Here is a 20,980-nt window from a genome sequence, read left to right as displayed (position 1 = left end):
ATTCTTTGGCTATTTTATAAGGAGTTAGAGATAGCTTATTTGATTCTATAACATTTTAGTATAAAAAATAACGTCTTAATATATTAAATTTTAGATATAGAGATGACCACTATAAATTAAATGATTTTTTAAATTTTATGTTATATTAAATTTTATGCTCCTTTCATTCCACTTATATCTAAATTATAACTTTCACTTTTTTTTAAGAAATACGTTGAATTCATAGTCAAGTTCCAAAAACGAAATCTAGTATTTAAAAACTAAGTTCCAAAAACGAAATCTAGTATTTAAAAACTACTTTTTAGTTTTCAAAAGCTTTTTGTAAAAAGGGGTCACAGAACGTAAAAAGTTAAAAAAAATTAGTAGTGTTGTATTGACAAATATTTTTTTAAAACTGGAAAACCACTCATTTTGATTTTTACTTGTAGTTTTTTTTTAGAGTTAACCTTATTAATTAACCCTTAATTTCACATATGCGAAGGAAATGTTTGTTTTGCTACTTTCACCTCTAAATTTATTTGGTGGATTTGCTATCCACCCTATAATCAAATCAAAGCTTCGAAAACTTGTTGACTGTAAATATACAAGTGAAAAAGAATCATAATCGAAAATACAAATTAAACAAAAGCAACAAGATTTAAAGAATTAGCAAAGGAGGGCTTATGGGAGATGATGATAAATGAAGGGTTGAGGTATAGGGTGAGATACACTCATGAAATTGGGTTTCTTGAAGAGTAATCCAAAAGAGAATTGAATGCCATAAGAACAGAGATGGGAATGAATAGCTTTCGCCTTAAAAATCTCTCACTGCACCTTTTCCCAATCTCTTCTTTAAACTCTTTGCAGATTCATTCACTCCTCAATTTAATACCCTAAGGCCCCACTCTCTCCTTCCCACACACATAGTTATTGAGAGTATTACACTTCTATCGTTGTCTATTAGTAACATCGATGAAAGATTTTATAGTAACTTTATCATTTAAAATATTTTTTTAGGAAATTTTTGAAGGCCAAGTTCGTGAGGTAAGAGATATTTTACTTTTAACCCAATATCCAAATTTTTGGAAGACTCTGTTGAAAAATCATCCTAAAGTCAGAAAAATAATGCACTCTTTTTTGTTGTTATTGATTTGTGGCCATTCATTTATTTATAGGGATATTTCAAACTTCCAAATATGCATAAATAAATTGTACATTTGTGTATTTTTGTGTTGTATGGTTTGAACTTTGAAACAACTTTGTGATATATATGGCCCAATAACTTTTAATGTTTGATCTATTTTTGTGTGTATACCTTTCAAATATTTATTTCATTTTTAGACCTAATAATACTTTTAATAATTTATAACAAATTATTCATTTTACCTTATGATCCAATACATAATTATTTAGATGATTAGTATTTTAACTCAAATAGAAGTATGTGGGTTAGGTTTTGGATTATTTTCAATAGATTTCATTTGTTAAAAATGATTAATGAGACAGTGACCAATCAAGAACAATATTTTTTTAAAGAAAAACGTAGTGAAAAATAAGATTAAAGAAAAATATTTCTCCTTTTTTTTCTTTTTTAAATATGAGCATCCAAGCTAACTTATGAATACATTTATCACTGTATAATTCTTAAATATAATACAGCAACATCATGTCTAACTAATTGTTAAAAGTGATGAAAAAATAAAAATGTAGCATTAAGATATAAAATGGGGAGTTTATGTCTTCTTTCATAACCACTTGGTTTAATAGTAAGATTAATTCTTTTTCTAAATTTAATAAAATCTTAGTTTCATTCAAGTGTAGATTCTTATTATAAGAGAAATATAGTTGCGTTGAAGTCTATCAATTACTATCAAAAGTAATTTTATATAAAAAATTTATATTTAATATAGACCTCTTTCGTTAAATAGATGATAGACTTCCAGTTGTGTTGGACAACTTTTGAATTAAATTAACATAACTTAAGTGTATTGCAAATTATATTGATATCCTCCTAGAATTGGTTTGAGATTTGAAATTTTGAGTTTGTTTTCTAAAATATTTACTATAAAAGAGATCTTGTAAAAAAAATTTTAAAATTTTAAAATCTTGATTTCAATTTTGAAAACTGCGTGAATGAAGTGTATTTGTAAGCTTGGTTTTCAAAAATTCAAATTTCGATTTCCTGGTTTTTGAAATTTAATCGGCTATTAAATCCAACTTTTACTTCTAACTTTTTTATCATACGAAGTATACTTTCTACATTTCTTTAATATATATATATATATATATATATATAAGATATAAGCATGTTTGTTTTTCTTTTTAAATCATTTTTTAAACTTGTTTTTGCTTTTGAAAATTTTGATTAAGAATCCAAATATTTCTTAAAAAGTAGAGTAAAAAACGTGTGAGAAAATCAAAAGGAAATAAACATAAAACTAAAATGAAATGATGGATAAAAAAAAAAAAAAAAAGGTTATCTAAGTAGGGTTTTAGGGTCTAAATGTTAGAATACATAAAAACTATACACTAATTAAGCTATTGGAAAATTGAGAAAAGTAGTAAAAGTACATTTATATCATCCTTTTCCTAAAAGAACAAACCAATAATCCTCTCCATAAAAGTTCACCATGCAAAAATTTGAAATTAAAAGTGGTCCTAATAACTAAAAATACTTTTTTACCTCTTTAAAAAGGGTGTGGGTGTGGGTATGGATTCAATATCTAAAAGTACACAAAATGATATAAAAAGAAAGGGTTTGGTCCATCTATCTGTTTACACTATTTTACAACAAAACCAACAATCAAATTCAAATCTACAAGTTGATAAAGGATTCTCAAATGAGTATATAGACCAACTCATCATCATCATTATTGTTATTATTATTCATCAACTTTATCTTATGAAATAACAATCCCCCCACTTTTTAGCTTCCAATATTTGAATTTGTTCTAAGAATTATTCAATAATCATTGTATCTCTTTTTTTTTCTTCTCTCTCTCTCTTATGATGTTCATGTGATGCTAATTTGGAGAGGAAGGAAAAGCAACTTTACATTATATATATATATATATATATATATATAGCACATGAAAGAAGATGGCCCAATAGTTTTAATTATTGTTTCTTAGTATAATTTGATTATCATATATAAACTTTCCTTTCTTTCTAAACTATCTTCCCACTTTCATCACTCAATCACATGACCTCTTAATTTTTCTTGCTATCTCGCTTTTGATTATTTGTTTCACAAGCAACTCTCAATTTCTTGGATATAAATTATATACCCATAGTTTGCTCAAATCAACTACTCTTTATTTAAATCATGCACACGTTTGTCTTTCTTCTTGGTGTACATCTCTTTTCCTCATCCATGTATTTCTTGGGTTGTAAAGAAGCAAATGAAACCTTATTTTTTTTAGGTTTAAATTATGCAAATGGGTCTCTATTTGAGTTTCTAAATTTTATAACTATCAAATAGTGTCTCCAAACTTGAAGAGTGTCTAATAATAAGTTCCTCAATAACTATAAATTCATATCCATAATTACTCCATAAATAACTAATCTAATAAAATAGTGTTGACACCATATTTCTAGAGAAATGTATATTCGTTTAAACAATCAAACTTGAATTTGTACAAATGACATAGTTTCTAATGTATAATCCTTTGATACTTTATCTTGACGTAATGATGCTATGATAACCATCTATGGGTCTTAGGCTAAACCCTAAGCTAAAACTATTCTAAAATTCTTAGCTTTGTTAACTTTTAGACTAAAAGTTAGACTCATGTGTGGGCTTAACCCAATTCTTTTCAATTGGTCGAAACATTTGTAAATTTAGCAAATTAATTAGACCCCAAATATTAATAACATACTATATAATTAAAAATTGTGGATAATAACGAATTATTTTCTTTCATTATCAAGTAGAAAGTATGTGAAAAAAACACAATAGTCAATAGAATAATATTTCACTCTTGTAAAGAGCTCAAGATAAGTAAAAATGAACACGTTAGGTCACAAGGAAGCGTGGTTGTCAAGTTACTATGTTTCTAAAATCCAAAAGTCAGTTTTGTTTTCTGTTTAACTATAATTTATAATATATATATATGTTTTGCATTTAAGCATTTAATTTAACTCTAGAGATTTTGTTGACGGTTCCCAGTGAGAGAATACAAAAACATATTTTAATTTAAAAAGAAAAAAGAAAACAATCATATTTTTGTTGGGTTGTTTGAATGTAAATATATATATATAAGATCAAACTATCAGACTTTGATAATTGACATCAAACACACTCACACATTAACTTAAGCTTATAAATCAATTAGAAATTTAACATAGTATCTGAATCTTACCTAACCAATCCAGTCAGCGTTGTGCACAAATTGACATATGATCAATTCACTTGTTAGCTAGCATCATTCTCCGACTTCAAAAATTATCATAGGGAGGCCAAGTAAAGTACTTAATATCTCGAAGAAACCAACTCCTAGAAAATAAAATTGCTCTTCTCGGGTTCAACTTTCTAAATGAAGTTTGCTTCCTCTCCAACTTGGATCCAACGTAGTAGGTCCATGAGAAACACACACTATCCTTCTGCGTCAACTTCTTGTTATTTATAATATTACTCATTTCCAAGGAAATAAAGCAAAGAGTGGTTGTTTTAGCTGGTGCCAATCTGAATATTAATGTGTATCCATTTTGTATTCCAAGATACTCATCTCACAGTAACGACATTTTCAACAAACACGATTACCATTTGGTCTATAAGTAGTATTAAGTAAATGCAGAATGAGCACTGCTCGCTGAATTCACAATTCTTGTAACAAGTACACTTTGTTAGAAGGAATTACCATTCTATCGAAAGGACCAACTCTATTGATATTGCATCTACAATTATTGTACTGAACAATCAGATTCACCTTTCAGTGGTGTAACTCAACAGAAAAACTTAAAAACTTATTTTGGTCGAGCACTTTAAAAACAAGAAAAAGAACTCATCCTTCTACCAACTGATGAGAAAGGATATGCAGGTAGTGGTTTCAGACCATATCAAGTGAATTCTGGGGTGGAGTAATATTGTTGAGGCTGAGTCAAATGTTTGATTTGAATTTATCAGACAGAGATGCCATAGTTGCTTATTTTTGAGACCTCCTTGCTTAACCCAATTCTTTCCTTCTTTGCCTCAGAAGCAAGGTTAGATACCTGCAAATGCAGATTCCAAGATTAGTGTATATGGAAATATATAGGGAAATGTTTGATTTATACCAATTGTTTTTAACAATTTTAACCTTTCAATTTCATGGATTTAAACCTTGAACTAGAACAAGTCTCTGAATTAATATCACTCGTGAACCAAGCACTAAAGCATAGAAAATTTAATTGACAAAGCAACCAAAATCATGTCAAATAAATGCCCAGCCCCAATCATGAAAATACTTAGAGCCTAATCCTCAATTCTAGCAACAGAATAACACAATTAAGAGAGGCTGTCCGTGCGTCACATGATTCACATCCAACTGAACTGAGGATGTGAAATGCATTACAAACTCGAGGATAAGATTAAAAAAATAAAAAACATAAACATAAAAATATTTATACAAATAAAAAAAAAAACAAAAAAACAAAACTTTCATTGAATAAATGAAAAAGAGATTGGAACTCAAAGATACAAACTCCACAAGGTGGTAAAAATTAAAAAACAAAAAAGAAACAGCTACAAGAAAACCCAAAAAGAACAAAATACAGAATAGAACTTCCACAAGAGTTGCACAAGGTGAGGAGATGAGAAAAGGGGAAGGGGAAAATCGACCGGCAAACAGCGACAGAAACGATCGATGAAAGACAAGTGAACAGTGAAAGGGTAACAACTAGCAGTGTCAGCAGAAAGGGACGGCGGGCAGGGAGGGTTAGCATTTTAGGGTGAGGAGAAGATTAGGAGGAGAAGGGGCCCAAGATCTGTCAAGCAAGGCGAGAGAAGAAAAATTGAAAGAGAACATGCTGGTCACCAAACAGCAGCGTAAGAAATCGACTAACAGCAGGGGGACGATGACAACGAATAACAGTGAGGTTTAGGGTTTAAGGGAGACTAGGAGAGAGGAAAGGGTTGCATATCCTAGTATAAGGTTTAAAATTGATGAAATAAAAGTTTTATATTACAATTGATTCATGTGGAGTAAAAATTGAGCTTATTTCATCTAGTGCACACTCACACGCTGGGTTTTCAATACATCACAAATGAGAATTACCAAAACAGGATGGGGGATTGATGACTGTAAAAAATATAGAACTGCGAGGAAAAAACTAAAGTTGGTAGGCTGCTACTTTGAAGTTTCTTCTAACCAAATTCTGACCAAACTATTCAATCAATACTTTGGAAGAGAGAATTCAGAAAGCTCACTCGACGAGGATGCAACACTAACAAAAAAGTGCAGAGTCAAATGGAACACTCACCTGAGTCCTAAATCGTGAAGCTTCCCTAGTGGGAAGATCTGCAAGAATATCTTTTAAACCTGATGTCATGGCACACAAAAAATAGCGTGGGCTGAGATGTAGCAAAATTTTCATGCATTTTTCTAACCATTCTTCAATTTCAACATGGCTAGAGAATTCATTTGTATACCTCTTGCCTTTCTTTCAATTTTATGAGCCGACTGAATCACACCTTCAATTTGTTTTCCTGCTTGCCTGCAAGAGAAAAAGAAATGAGAAGGGGTACCAATAAGGGTATTATATCTAACAGCCTATTAGCAACAAATATTGAGCAAACCTGAGTTTTGTTCTTCCTCGTATCAATTCATCTTCAGCTTGAAGTGTTCTTTTCTGAAATGAAAATTATAGAAAAGAAAATAATTTTTCATTCTTAGAGTACAAACGTTTCAAAACATGGAAAACTGACGAATTCGAGCTGCAAGTAGTACAAAAGAGAAATATAATTCCTTTCTGGATGGTTTTTGGTTGAACCCTACAATCCATAATGATAGTCATTCCATTGTGAGCTTCTTTTATACGGTTAGTCCAATCATGTTACCACGTCCTTGCTTAGGTATATGTCATTGACATGTGAGCAAAGTCAACTTACCTCGGTTAAAGATCCCTACTGTCAGATAGGTATCAAAAGTGAAAAGCCAGAGCAAACAGGGAGCAAATGGTTGCCCCAACAAGAAGATATTTCCAAGGACCAAACATCAAACAATCCCAAAGAAGACTTCATCTTCGTTGGGATGTTCACCTCCCAAAGAACAGAGAAAACAAACTCTCTAAATGAAGAAGGATCTAGTACGTACTGCAAAAGAGATGTAGAAGAAAATCCCTTGAAAGGAATAAGATTCCAATAACAAATTTCCTTTCTCCCTTACCTAACCTCAACATCTCTAATACAGAAAGGAGAAATATATAATCAAAGGTATTCATGTGACAATTTTACTAATATTTCAATCAGCGATGAATTGAGGATTTAAGAGAAATATATAATCCTACCTCCAGCCTCTCACTTTCAACCTTTATCCGATCAATTGACTGCCGCAACTCTTTTACTTTAGCATCAGCTTTGGAAAGTAAGGACTGCAAAACCAATATATAGATATGATTTTCCATGATAAAATTTGTAAAAGTTGGAATAACAGAAAAAATTAATTAATTAATTCGTCAAAGTTGGAGTTCCACTTATACTTTTTTTCTTTTTTGGCTTTTTTCTCTTTTGTAGTTATGGAAGTCTTAAATCACCGCCTGACCCAAAAGTCTAAGTTTATGGGTAAAAGTAAATCTAATATTATATCATTGAACAATCTCCCTCCTGTGGGCTTGAAAAATGTAGAAGATCCAACATGTAAAAATCAATAATAATTGGAGGTGAAATAACACTATAGACGTTTGAACATAGAAGCTCTTGGACATCCCCTTAAAATACCAATCAACCCAAAAGTCTAAGCTAACAGAAAGAAGGTAATATCACATAACAGATAGATTAAAATTTGCTCACCTCTTCATTCACGAAAAGTCGAATGGTTTTGTAGTATAAGAAATTTCTGGGCTCTGCAGGATTACACAGAACATTAAAACACTGTTGAAAAATAAATATTCAAGATTCAGAATGTTACAATTTCCATGTACTCACTACAAAAGCAGCCTCAAAATCTAGGTGAACTGTGAATTTATTGTAGTGGAATAATGTGAGAGCTTTTCGAAGATTTAATTACATAAAAATCCAGACTCATTTCAGACATACTTGAATGATTTGGTATCATAAGAAAGCAATTAATATTGGAAGATATGAAATATAGAAAAATTATTAGACATAAGTGTATTTCAAGTAAACGAATCTATTAATTTATAACTATGCATTAAAAAATCTTATCATCAAATTAAAACCCATCAATAAATGATATCATACTTTTAAAGACTAAGAAACCCATGCCAGTTGCAACTCCACAACTGATCAGTGGATGTGATGCAGCAACAAGAATACCATCTGCAGAAAAAATTCAAAACAGTTTTCAGTTATTAAATATTCGAGTACAAAAAAGAAAAGGAAAAAACGAAGGAAGGTAAAGTCAATTTTCCATCACAATGATAAATGAGGAACAAACCTCTAATTTTTCCAAATACTAAATTCTCATAAGCAGCAAGTTCGGACTTCGCCTCCCAAAAGGAATCCTAGAGGCATGTTTTCAATGCATAAAATGATAAGTCTAGAGCATAATGTTCAATAAAATAAGAAAAAAAAACAGAGAAGCCAAAAGTAGGCAAACAGAGAATGAACAAGGTGCTATCAAATGAGATTTTCATTATAAAAAGTATGAATCATTTAGTTTAGCAAGAAAACAAAATAAAATAATATAAATCACAACTATTTATTGTGGGAAACAAGAGATGTCAATGATTAGGACATGTAAATGCCATCAAGCCAAGAAAAAACAAGCATATAACTGACATCTGAAATTCCAAAAATATTTGATTGACTCGTCTATGGTGCTGAACTTGAGAAGTAACCTTGAGGATGAAATTTCCGAAAAGGTCTCCATCCATCAACTCATCCCCATTCTCATTCTTCCTCACACTGAGGGAGGACATTTAGATCTGGAATTTGGATAACAGTGGATTTTTTACTGTCAAATCCTTAATATCACACCATACCAGGAATAACTTTGGTCTCTTCAAACAATTGTGAAAGTTTCCTAGTCCAAAGAGAGTCAAGTTTCTACTATGGGAATTGTCCACTCCTGCCTCAATTCGCTGGATAGGTTGTGAAAAAAAAAATGCCCTTTGCATCAAATTTCTCCTTCCTGATGCTGACTTTACAAAAAGGATAAGCTGAAATCTAGACTGTTGGTTGGCATATTGCTGGTCCATTGGACACAATTGCGTAAATCATAATGTTGTTCACTGATCACCCTTTTAAGGCATCAAAAGGGCATTTACGGGCTAGCACGATCAGAGCCATTCTTTAGAAGACATGAGAAGAGAGAAATTCTAGAATTTTTAAAGGAAAAGAAACATCCACTGGGAATGTTCTTGAATCATCCATTTTCAATGCCCTATTTTGGTGTAAAAATGTACAACCCTCAAGAGGCAAGAAAAACATTTTCATATGCAATCCTTGAAAGAAAAAATTATGAACTAACTCTTCAATGTGCCAAAAACATCAATTGGACTTAAGAAATGCATGGGGACATACGTTGGCTCACTAAATTCCAGCACATTTCAAACATAACTCAAGCAGCCGAGCTAGTCATTAGATGCAATCTTCATTTATGTCCAAAGCCAACAATTGTGGTAAAAAAACTTCAAAGAGAGCCATAAAATATTCATTCAACAGGCTAGGTCTCGAGTTCGATTATTCAGCTTTACTCCCCTAGTCCCCAGGAGACATTTCAGAGTTTTTGGCATTAAACTCACTTAAAGATTCGAATTTTTTAACCTCAAAATCGGTATGAGGAGAGACTCCAACCCTTGCCAACGGCCACCATTGGAGCTATTTTAACTATTAGATATACAAGCATCGGTCAACCAAATCATCTACGAATAGACTACAGTCCAATACCTTGAGTAACGATTCAAAACCTTTCAACCCCTTTTCTTGGAGACCTAAACTAACATCCATCCTTAATTGAAAACTAAACAAAGAACAACGGGAGAGAAAAAAAAAACAAAAGTAATAATAAGAGATGGAGAAATTACAACTGCCTTCTGAAAATGAGGAAAAGAGGTGGAACGAATCTGAGAAAGGCGAGATTTGGAGACTTCAATGGCAGACTCCAAAGAGTGGTCGATAGCCCGTTGGTATAGCAGCGCCTGTTGAGCAGCGTATTCAGCCCAAGGCTTAGCTAAGTCTTCCAATGATTGAGGTTTTGGTGAAGAAGATTGATGGTGATAGGAAGGAGATGATTGGTTTTCTTGGGAGGACGATGATCCAGCATCCATCGCCATTGCAAAATTCTCAAAAACTTGGTTTCACTAAGCCCCGCCCCCGGGTTTTGGTCGATGCGCCCGCTGGCTCTTGACCCCTTGAGCCCTTTTCTTTTTCTCTTTTTTGAGGAAAAAAACTAGTTTTATACCAAAACTAAATATCAACCCAATTTTAATCAAACAAACTTATAATCTCATTGTATTAAAGTTTGAATTTTTTGAAAAAAATAAATTACAAGTTACGTTGGTTTAAAGTTTAATAAGTTTTATAAGTTTTGATTGTGTATTGTTTTCAAGTATAAGATATTTAATTTTTAAAAAAATTATCTTGGGTGATAAATAGTGAGTTGGGCCATATTGAGAATTGGGTCATGCCCAAGAAGATCATTGGCATGTCATAAAACTTGACATGGTGTGGTGTTTTGCCACTTACACCCATGTGGCTTGCTCAAGTTAGAACTTTGTCTAAAGAGGTGTCAAGGAAAAAATGCATAGGCTATGCACTTTTGTGAAGGATTTATCCCTCTTTTTATTGAGGAGTACGTATAAGATTTTTGCCACCTTTTTTATGAAAGAGTTTACTCCATCAATAGAAACGAGAATTGAGAAATAACTTAAGAATAATAAGGTTTTTCTAGTGACCTAGTTAGATCCTCCTTTTTATCTACTATTACTTTGTATGCCAAGAAGAATAACCTTCCCAAATTATTTCACATTGTTTACTGAAGTTCAGAAGGATCAATCAAAAGTAAAGTCCACTCTTTTGATAGGACTTAGGATAGTTTCTTTTGTTGTGATTTTTCATTGGTTCTTTAGGTGATGTTTGTCACTTGTTTTGAGTTTTAACTCTTTGTACACCATAAGAAAATAAGTATTTTCCGACGCATAACACGAAAGTCGAAAGAAAAAGTTTCTTCTAATGTCGTAGAAGGTCTGTCGAAAAAGGTTGACAATTCCAACGTCATGCATAACGGCGTCGAGAAACGTTTAAAAATAAATTAAAAAAAATAAACTTTTTACGACGTTGTTATGCACGGCGTTGGGAGAAGTTTAAATTTTAAAAAAAATCAAATTTTTTCGAACACTTTTTTCGATGTTGTACTTTACGGCGTCGCGATTGCTCGATGTTTACGAAATGCGTTGGGAGATCTCCTACATATTTGAGTTTTGTATTCACAAAACACAGACTCAAATTGAAAGAAGAAGAGGAAAAGACCACGAGAGAGATTGTTGTCTGCCCATTGTCGTTCACTCTGTCCACCACCGCAACTCCCTCTGTCTTCGTCTCTTTCACAACTTCTTGGTTGGAAGTAATTCAAAGTTCAAAATCCTAAACACAACTGTCCATTGTCGTTCGCTCTGTCCACCACCGCACCCCATTGTATATGTTTGTTTGCACACAACAGCTGCAAAAGAGGAGGAAGTTGAAGAATATGATCAAATTGATGGTTACCCAAGCAGGAAGATGATGACAATGGGAAGGTATTTTTTAAAAAAAAAAATAGAGGATATCCTGACGTTATATCTCATGCGTCGAGATACCCTCTCCCGACATGTACTTATGCATCTGAAGAAAAAAAATTCGACGTTTTTGCTATTTCTTCCAACGCTTTTGTGTGTCGCGAGATCTTCATTTTCTTGTAGTGGTGTGCCGATTTAGTTTCCATTTGTGTCTTAACTTTAGGCCAAGAAATTTCTTTGCAATTATACTCGAAAAGATGGTATCAATTTGAAAGGTTGAATTTTTATCATTTGAAGGAGAATCTAATTATAATATTATTATATATGAAGGTGTAATTTTTACATAATTACAATTACCACCTATTTGATAGGTGGCTTTTGCGATAGGACCTTAAAACACGACCCCAACCAACTAATTCAAACAAAATGGAAATGGACAATAACATAATCACCAAAGAAGAAACGATGAAAAGTGATAATATGAATAGGGCAGGGGTAATAAACATCACTCAAAAGCATGTGAACAGAAGATGAGTTTTGGTTGCATTTGTCTTTTAGTGGGGAGTGTGAAAAGATAGTTTGGAAGTTTGTAAAGTAGAGGTACAAGAACCAGCTGTGAATAATGAAACCTATGATTATGTTGATTTAGACATTGAAGATGAAAAAATATATATATATATATAGTTTTGAGTCATTCACCAAATAAGAGAGTGTGAATATGATTGGATTGTGAAGTAAACGCTTGGACATTTAAATAGCCACATGCTTTGGTCTTTCTCTCCAAACCCTTGTCCTTTGTACTTGTTTCCCATGGTTATTTGAGTTTTGCTCTTCTTTCCCTCCATTAAATTATATCAACTTTTAAGTGGAAGGAAAAAGATGGACTTCCTCTTTTCTTTATCGATAAGATTTCACTGTTGGAGACTTTGAAGCGACCGTTACATTTGAGACACTAACTACAAGTTGATGTAATAGTGTATTATAGCTAGCTCATTCCATATTAGAGCATCCAACATTATAGTGGTGCATACAACTATCATATAATTAAATACAGTAAATATTATCTCAAAATCATATTTGTTACGTATTTACTCTTTGCTATGCTACAAAATATTTACTATTTTTCACTCATCCTCTTTTTTTAATTGTTATAGTTTCATTATTTTTTATTTAAACAAAAATATTTAACCATGTAAACACAAACTATTGTATTTCATACTAATAAATGTTTACACATCAAACACTAACTATATTATAATTCAATGACTATATAATATAAGTCAACCTAAATCCAATCCAATCGCATCGCTTAATGAATAAAGTGTTTAGGTACTAAATAGTAATTCACAAAGAAATACCCTTCATGAATATGAGAGTAATCTCATTGTGAGATTGGTAGAGTGACTACTTTTTTTTTCTATTATTTCTTACTCCTTTTTCTTTTATAACATGCTAACTTCTAGTTGAATAATGAGATCTTATACGTTCATCCTATTGTGTCAATAAAGAGATGTGAGATAAAATATAATAGAAATTGCCGGTGTATATCAACACATAACTAGTAAGTTGTCGTGTTTGAGAAATATATAAAATGTGAGGGAAATTCTTGTTTAAAACTGTATTACAAAGTGTAGACAAATTAGAGACGTTACTATTTATCTTAAACAAACATAGTGTTATAAGATGGAGGGAAACTGTAAGGAAGGGGAAAAAGGAAAAAGGTAGGAGAAAAGAAAAATAGGAAGATCTTGTGTGGTGGAAGCTAAAACCAAGTTGAGATGTACACATCCAATCATTTACAAAGGCTTATTCTGTTGAATGACGAACACATTCACGTTACATGTTTGGTTTTTGCCATACACATATATATAGAACTGTTCAATAACTGACATTCATTATTTTTCTTCTTTTCCTATTTTTTCTTTTTTATTTTAAATCTCCTCTTCCTTTGTCGGCTGCTCTTTCTTATCCTAATTAGGAAGGAAAAAAATTAACAAAAACTACAACTAACCAAAGGAGAGCTCCCATTCAAACACACCAGGAAAAGATCAAGAATATAACAAACTAATTCAATTATAATGTGATAAAAACCAAAGTATATATACTTATACTTTGTCTCCACTTTGACAAATCCATATTTGTAAATTATTATTATTATTATATATTTTTCTTTAAAAAAATTGTAAAAGCAAAAGCAATCCAATGACCAAGGAAGAGACACAAAATAATTAGAACATAACTCTAAAACTCAAAAGTTCAACACAACTATATTGTGTCGTAGGTAGTAGTAGTACTTTACATTTTCTCCCCGTCTTTTACTATATTATTATTATTATTATTTTAGTTTTCGTTTCTAAATCCAATTGAACACAACATTCTATATCACACATATAACTTCTAAAAAGATTATTTGAAAATGATGTGAATTGAATTAGTTCTTGGAGCCCCCCACTGTGGGTGTATGTTGATGAAGTTGCTGAAACATTGTGGCAATTCTATTGTATGCTTCCATTGTCATAGGCTGCATCAGAAGATTATATATAAAAGACATTAAATCGACGACATAAACTTAAATTTTTAAAATAGCTGAGAGATAGTTTAATATTGTAGTAACCTGTTGTTGACATGCAAGAAACGTCGAGAAAGGGTCTGCGACCATGGTAGTCGGAGAATGTTGGAGTTGATCAGTACCTCCATCCCATGTCGGGATGGGCATAAAGGCCGTTGGGTGGAGGAGCGGAGACATCCCGGCGGTAAGGCCAGAACGACCTGCCATCATGTTCAAATGGTCCATTCCCAAAGGCATTCCCATTCCCCCCATCCCCATACCTAACCCCATCGGTGCCATTAACGGCGCCATTGAAAGTTGTTGTTGCATCGCCATCGGTAACATCATTGGCATGTTCATTCTACTCATCATTTGGACTTGTGCTTGCAGTTGCTTCAAATATTCAATTACCTCATCCAACATTGAAGCTTTGTCTGTCTATATATATTGCCCCACAAATATTAAGTTCATAAATAGATGGGGAAAAAAGATAGTACAAATTTAATCAATTAGTAATCTTGAAAGAGAGTTCAAATTACAACTTAACAAATAGTTTAAAGAGTTTCAATTAAAAATCATTCTTTAATTTTCTTTTATGGTAATATTTTTGGATCGACCCGAAATGCATCTATCCTTCTACTTTACTTACAAAAATTTACAACATGACAAATTATGACGACAATTTTGTGAAATGGACAAATGAAAAAAAAAGATTAATATAAAATCCTAAAAAGAAAAGTATATATATAGAAATGAAGGCAATGGGGCCCTATACAACAGAAGATTTTAATGTCACCTGTCCATATACTCTTCTCTTCCAACTCTCTTCTTCTCTATCTTTTTCCTAAGTACCCTTTTGTGGCCTTAGTTCAATCATACCCCATTATTTAATTAGGACAAATTCTACATCATACCTTCCCCACTCGACAAAATCTCTATCATATATCATTTTTCTTTATATACCAACCAAAAAACTAAAGAAAATTTGTTAATTAAATCTTCAAAATGTTTAATTAAACCCACTTTAGGATCAATAAACATCTTTTAATTTGTAAAATGTATTTAGATGATTCTTTTTCAAAGGGTGTTTTTCCACGTTTTATAAGAAAAAACACACAACATATGGGTCAAGTAATTCTAACTAAAATGTAGGCTAAGTTATTATATATAACAAAAATACCTTGAATTTTGTCGTATTTCAAAAATAGTCTTATTTTTTAACAACATGCCCTTTTATACATATTTCAATATTATTTTTGGAGTAAAAATTCTTTAAAATGTTGGACAAAAAGTCGAAGTGATATTGATGTGGAGCAATATAATAGTGACTAGGACACTCGTGTGAAAGTCTAAAAGAACGACTCCACAACATTTATGAAAATTATTCTGAAGTAACATTGTAACTTTTATTCAATAAAGTACTTTTGGATCAATGGTCAAAGTTTAGATATTTTTTTCCAGTTACAACATAAAATAAACAATAATATTCTTTTGACATCTCGTAGTTGACAATTATCGAAAATGTACTAGTAATATTCATTTGAAAACATGCTTTATGCTAACCGCTAATTTGATTAATACAAAGGAGTTAATAAATCAAAATAAATTATTATGTTTCAAATGTAACAATTTACTTCCCATGTGGTTTATGTTCGTAATGATTTAGTATCTATTCAGAAAAATCTTGTGTTAAGGTGTAATGAAGGCGTCATGAAACAACTATCAGAATCTATCATAAATACAAAAGAAAAATGATGAGTCGTTAATGTGAATTAAGTAGTCGTCACATTTAATTACACCTCCACAAAATTTTCTACTATAATGACTAAATCATATCATTACTAAATTGTTATAGTAATTGTTATGTATTAAAGTTTACCGCAGAAAGATAATTGAATACAAAAAATTTTCTAGTTTAATTTTTTTTAACCCAGAAATATAAAAACCTACACAACCAATCTGGGAGATTTTGGTGTAAAAAAAATGGGCTCCATGTGTACCTTATTGGAATTCGGAACCAGCTTTTGCAATGTCTTCATCCTTTGGTTAATTTTGTCTCTCCTTTTCTATACACAAATTAAACAATGACTAAATCAATTCACACAGATATACTAAAACAAACTAAAATATTTTATTATTGTTACTTAAAAGAAGCTTTTTAGAAAATAATAATAAAGAAAAACACTTAATTTTCCTACAAAGTTAGTTTTGCTGTTTTTTATAATTCTGCTATTTAAGTAAAAGAAAAAAAGTAGAGAAAAGAGAAAAAACTTACACGTTCAGATTGGTTATGTATAGCAGCAGCCCTACTTCTTTTAGTAGAAACTGAGGATTTGGCATTCTCTTTCTTTCTGTCTCCTTCGTCCTCTTCTTCCACCTTCACGTGTTCATAATCCTTCTCCAATTTAATAGATCAAATATATATACACATATATGAAAAAAGCACAAGCAAATCTCTCGTTCTAAAATAAATAATAATTGACTCGAAAAATAAAATAAAACTATACCATTTCATATTTCATATCTAATATTTGATTCTAACCCCAAAAGAAAACTGGCAGTCTTCTATTCTATTTTTATGTAGCTCAGACATCACTTAATAAAATTTTATCTATGACAAAAGAAAATTAAGTGAGAAAAAAGAGAGCATGAGAATGGATACAATTCAGACTAAACCTAATTACTATTATTTGATTTAATGTGTTGACGTAAAATCTTTGTCCAAATTATTAATTGACCAACCAAACTTAAACTTAAATATAAATTTAATATCATATCCTCCTCCAATGGAAAACATATTGTTAAAAACTATTTTTTTAAAAAAAATAATAATAAAAGTGACCGAGTTTTTAATAACATTGGTACAAAAAGAGATTAAAAGAATATTAAAGTGGGAAGAGTGTGATAGAATACTAAAATCCACCATGGTAGTTGTTACAAAAAGATCGATGTACTTGAAAAAATGTATTTTCAAGTTAAAAGATTAGAGAAAACAAAAATCAATCCAAACAATCCGTTTTAATTTTAGTTAATAAAAATCTTGCCTGATGTGTGCTATGGCATACAGAATCATGGTCGTCGGTAGTGGTGACGGTGGTGTTCTTAACGCACGGCTTGTCGGAGCTTGTATTATCAAGCGACCCTTGTGACGTGGCAGTGGTAGCAGTGAACCCAACGCTAACGTCAACGGCGACGAAATTCCTATCGCGACTACTGTTCAACGTCACTTTCTGACCACTTTCCCGGTTGCCACTCACGCTGATCTGATTCCGGCAGCTACTCCACTCCCCCTCCGCGTGAACCACACGCGCCACTACCTTTCCACGTTTTCCATGGATCACTCTACAGTCCTCGTCCTCCTTACGCGCCGCCACAGGGATATCACTCGACTTGTCGCCGCCACCACCCACCGTGGCCGACTTTTCGCCGTCGCATGGAACCATGGCGTCGGCGGTGGAAGCGGTCGGCGTTTGCCTATGGTGGTCGGAAAACCACGGCACCAAATCATTGGCACCGCCGTGGCTGGTGTCGTCGGTGTTAATATCAAAACTAATATTATTCTTACCATGGCGAGTTCCTTGGTTCACCAATGACTCAAGCGTGCCACTCGCACGTGCCGGCTTATTATCCCACGTGTACTTAGAACCAACACCGCCCCCGCCACCGCTGTTCTGAATCTTGCCGGTTACCCTCGGCAGGCCCAGGCCATGCATAGACAATTGCCCATTTTCCCATGTCAGTTCCGCCACTTCATATTCAAACCTATCCAGAAGAAAACCCGAAACCCAAAATCCAAAAGTAAGAAACCCCATTAGAAAAGGCATTTGAAAAAAATAGAAATAGGTAGAGAAAATTACAATGGAACGACGTCGTCTGCGGAGGATGAGGATTGGAAAGGGGGACGGCCGGCAGCCGCGGAGGAAGGTGGGGGTTCGGAGAGGTCCCAATTAGGAACACACTGACTCATGTTTTGTTTAGCTTTTTTTTGGTTGGGTGTGTTGTGTGTGTTTCGTTTTGGTGGTTGAGAAAATAGAGAGAGACGGTGGTGTTGTGTGTTATAGCAAATCAATGAAATATAGTTATTTAATTAATTGAGCTAAGGGTCCAACTTTTGGATATGATACATAATAGTAATTTTTCACAATTTTTTTCCATTTTTTTATTTCCCTTTTATTTTCGTTTTAAAATTTTAAAATGTTTTATTCACCAATTTTGAGTTTTTCTTTTTTAATTTTAAAAAGTTAACTATTTTTTCATCTTTTGTATTTAGTTTCTATATTTTAATTTTATTTTTTTAGCCAAATATTCCATTCAAGTAGTCCGCATTTTTATATTGTTAAAATATTTTGAATTCATTCAACCAAATTGCAAACAATCTAATACGGGTCTCGTTGATCGGTTAGTGAACTAGTGTTGCCTCCGAAAGCTCTTCACTTCTTGTATTGAACATACGTATCTCTTTATGATTTTAGTCCTAAAATTTAGAAAACTATAATATATAATTTCTCCAATCTAAAGACTTCGTATTGTATTATGAAAACATTATCTTTAATAATATTGTTCTTCTTCTAACTTGTGGACGTATGTATAACTAATATATTGTTAGTGAACCAAATATATTTGTATATAAATCTCTATATTTTTTGTGTATTGTTTGTGTTCATTGATTAATTGCTAATAATTAAAAAAAATTAGAATATGAATATTTTTAAATATAATAAAAATCAAAATATTAGCAAATTTTCAAATTTTATATATCCAACCACAAAACTTTCTCATTTACAATGATGTTTCATTTTAATATTAATTTTAACAGTTAAGAAAGATAGTAAAAATAATGAGTTATAATTAATTAAAATTAAAATTAATGAGTTATAAGTATTTTAAATTAACAAAAAGTTCTTAAGTCCAAAATCTTTTATTTCAATATTTTTTATGGATAATGAAAGCTCACATATCAAGGGTTTATAGCACAGCCTAATGTTAGTTTAGACCCAAATTTAAAGAATGCTATTCTCTGCTGTGTTTTTGATCGAGGGTGATGGACTTGTTTGTCCCATTCTTCATCCTCTCTCTAATTTACTATATACATAAAATTCCAAACCCACTCCCCTCATCGTTTTCTTTTCTTTGGGTTGAGTTATCTTTTTGGACACCAAATCCTTCCTCTCTACCCTCTACATCACTGCTAAATTTTCATCCACACGTTTCATATTTTCATAAACAAAAAATATTAATTATATATTGACATTTTTTATTATATATTATATCAAAATTGAGTTGTTAAGATTTGTGTAGACTATATGATAAATGCACTTAAGAAAAAGGCTTTAAAATAATTGAAAGGTACTTCCTAATTTAACAAATTATACCTTTTTCTTTGAGCTGCCTCTCGATCCCAACTTTATAGTTTTTAAATTGTTTTATACAACATTATATCTTATATCTTATAATTGAATAATTCTAGATTCTTTTTCTTTTTCTCATATAATATTTTTTTAAAAAAAACAACGAAGATAGATAAAACATGTTGAAAGAGACTCATATTAAATTGTGGGGACAATTTTTAGTCCCAACCAACAACTAGTAGCATATGACACGAATAAAGACCAACGACTGGTTCCTTTAAAAGTTTCCTAGATGATTGGATAACCTGACACTCTTTCATGTTATCTCCTTTCCACATTCTTCATTTAATATACATATCTAGCTATTTAAAACTTGAATAGTTTTACTTTTGAGTTTTGTCCTATAAGTATTTTCACTCCGCTATTAATTAGACTAGTGTGTTAGAATATCTATAAATGATTGCATGAATATATAATATAGTTGGTACGGTAGAGCTTCAACCTTAGATATTTAACACAATTGGTTGGGAGAAAAAATATATATCTAGAAATCAAAATGAAGTAAAAGAAATTATTTAGTTAATATTTAAAGGTTTAAAGGTTTCGTGGACCTCTCTAAAATTGGTGTGTGGGGATAAAGGATATCTCCCACAAGTTTGAGTGCAATTATATATATTACAAACTAAAAAAGATATTTTATTTTCTATGATTCATTAGTTTTTCAAATCTAAAAGCTTTTACTTACAACATTTTAATTATTTTTCTTGGATTGTTCATAGTTTTGTATGATTTATTTAAAAAAGGAAAGTTTCATTTGGACTAAAATATCAACCACAAGTTCAACCATCCATAAAAATGTGTATAAAAGAAAAGAATGATTAGATTATTATTATACCACAACTTCTACTAACAGTCAAGTCCTTTTATTTCACTTCCTATACATACATATATAAAGAGGACTTTTTGTTTCTTTTTTTGTTTTTGCTTTGTTATGAATGTGAAAGATAAAAGGATTTTAATATATAGAACATAGGAAAAGATTATATTATAATGTTTATATGAGTTTATAATTGGGAGTGAGTAGATGGATGGATACGATGTGTCAAACACGTGGAAGTGAGGTTGCCTAAAATATCCAAACGACATGTGGTGGCAGAAGGAACGCGTTTGAGGAAAACAAGCCAGGTAATGCTTTTATTATAATACTCATAACAATAATAAGTGGGGCATA

At 31.7% G+C, this 20,980-nt stretch overlaps 2 protein-coding genes across 3 annotated transcripts; both read right to left on the bottom strand.

The window, feature by feature from the left end:
• Positions 1-4,721: 4,721 nt before the first annotated feature.
• On the bottom strand, positions 4,722-10,519 carry LOC101214960 (RGS1-HXK1-interacting protein 1). 2 transcript variants are annotated; one of them, XM_011658566.2, is made up of 9 exons: positions 10,171-10,519; positions 8,574-8,640; positions 8,378-8,455; positions 7,967-8,019; positions 7,465-7,548; positions 6,755-6,807; positions 6,608-6,672; positions 6,439-6,497; positions 4,722-5,190 (listed from the first exon to the last, which is right to left on the bottom strand). In XM_011658566.2, the coding sequence occupies exons 1-9, from the start codon at positions 10,411-10,413 to the stop codon at positions 5,101-5,103; spliced, it is 792 nt and encodes a 263-aa protein (XP_011656868.1). In that variant the 5' UTR covers positions 10,414-10,519; the 3' UTR covers positions 4,722-5,100. The 2 variants fall into 2 exon arrangements, with proteins under 2 accessions (XP_011656868.1, XP_011656867.1); XM_011658565.2 differs by having other exon boundaries at positions 10,165-10,518.
• Positions 10,520-14,056: 3,537 nt separating this feature from the next.
• Positions 14,057-18,469, bottom strand: LOC101215198 (transcription factor UNE10). The gene is made up of 6 exons (XM_011658564.2): positions 18,259-18,469; positions 17,446-18,163; positions 16,677-16,778; positions 16,402-16,467; positions 14,468-14,839; positions 14,057-14,374 (listed from the first exon to the last, which is right to left on the bottom strand). Exons 1-6 carry the CDS (start codon positions 18,366-18,368, stop codon positions 14,285-14,287), a joined length of 1,458 nt encoding a protein of 485 aa, XP_011656866.1. The 5' UTR covers positions 18,369-18,469; the 3' UTR covers positions 14,057-14,284.
• Positions 18,470-20,980: the final 2,511 nt, after the last annotated feature.

Source organism: Cucumis sativus, chromosome 6, assembly GCF_000004075.3.
Source record: "Cucumis sativus cultivar 9930 chromosome 6, Cucumber_9930_V3, whole genome shotgun sequence".
NCBI lineage: Eukaryota > Viridiplantae > Streptophyta > Magnoliopsida > Cucurbitales > Cucurbitaceae > Cucumis > Cucumis sativus.
Note: the sequence above shows the minus strand (reverse complement) of the source record. Positions and strands in the feature narration are given on the sequence as shown.

Coding starts and splice junctions, on each gene's coding strand:
- LOC101214960 (XM_011658565.2), bottom strand. CDS start 10,413: ATGGCGATGGATGCTGGATCATCGTCCTCCCAAGAAAACCAATCATCT. Junction 8,456..8,573: donor AGTATTTGGAAAAATTAGAG/GTTTGTTCCTCA, acceptor TTTTTTCTGCAG/ATGGTATTCTTGTTGCTGCA. Junction 6,808..7,464: donor TTGAAAGTGAGAGGCTGGAG/GTAGGATTATAT, acceptor TTTTCATTTCAG/AAAAGAACACTTCAAGCTGA.
- LOC101215198 (XM_011658564.2), bottom strand. CDS start 18,368: ATGAGTCAGTGTGTTCCTAATTGGGACCTCTCCGAACCCCCACCTTCC. Junction 16,779..17,445: donor TATGCCATAGCACACATCAG/GCAAGATTTTTA, acceptor GAACACGTGAAG/GTGGAAGAAGAGGACGAAGG. Junction 14,840..16,401: donor TGGTTCCGAATTCCAATAAG/GTACACATGGAG, acceptor CAATATATATAG/ACAGACAAAGCTTCAATGTT.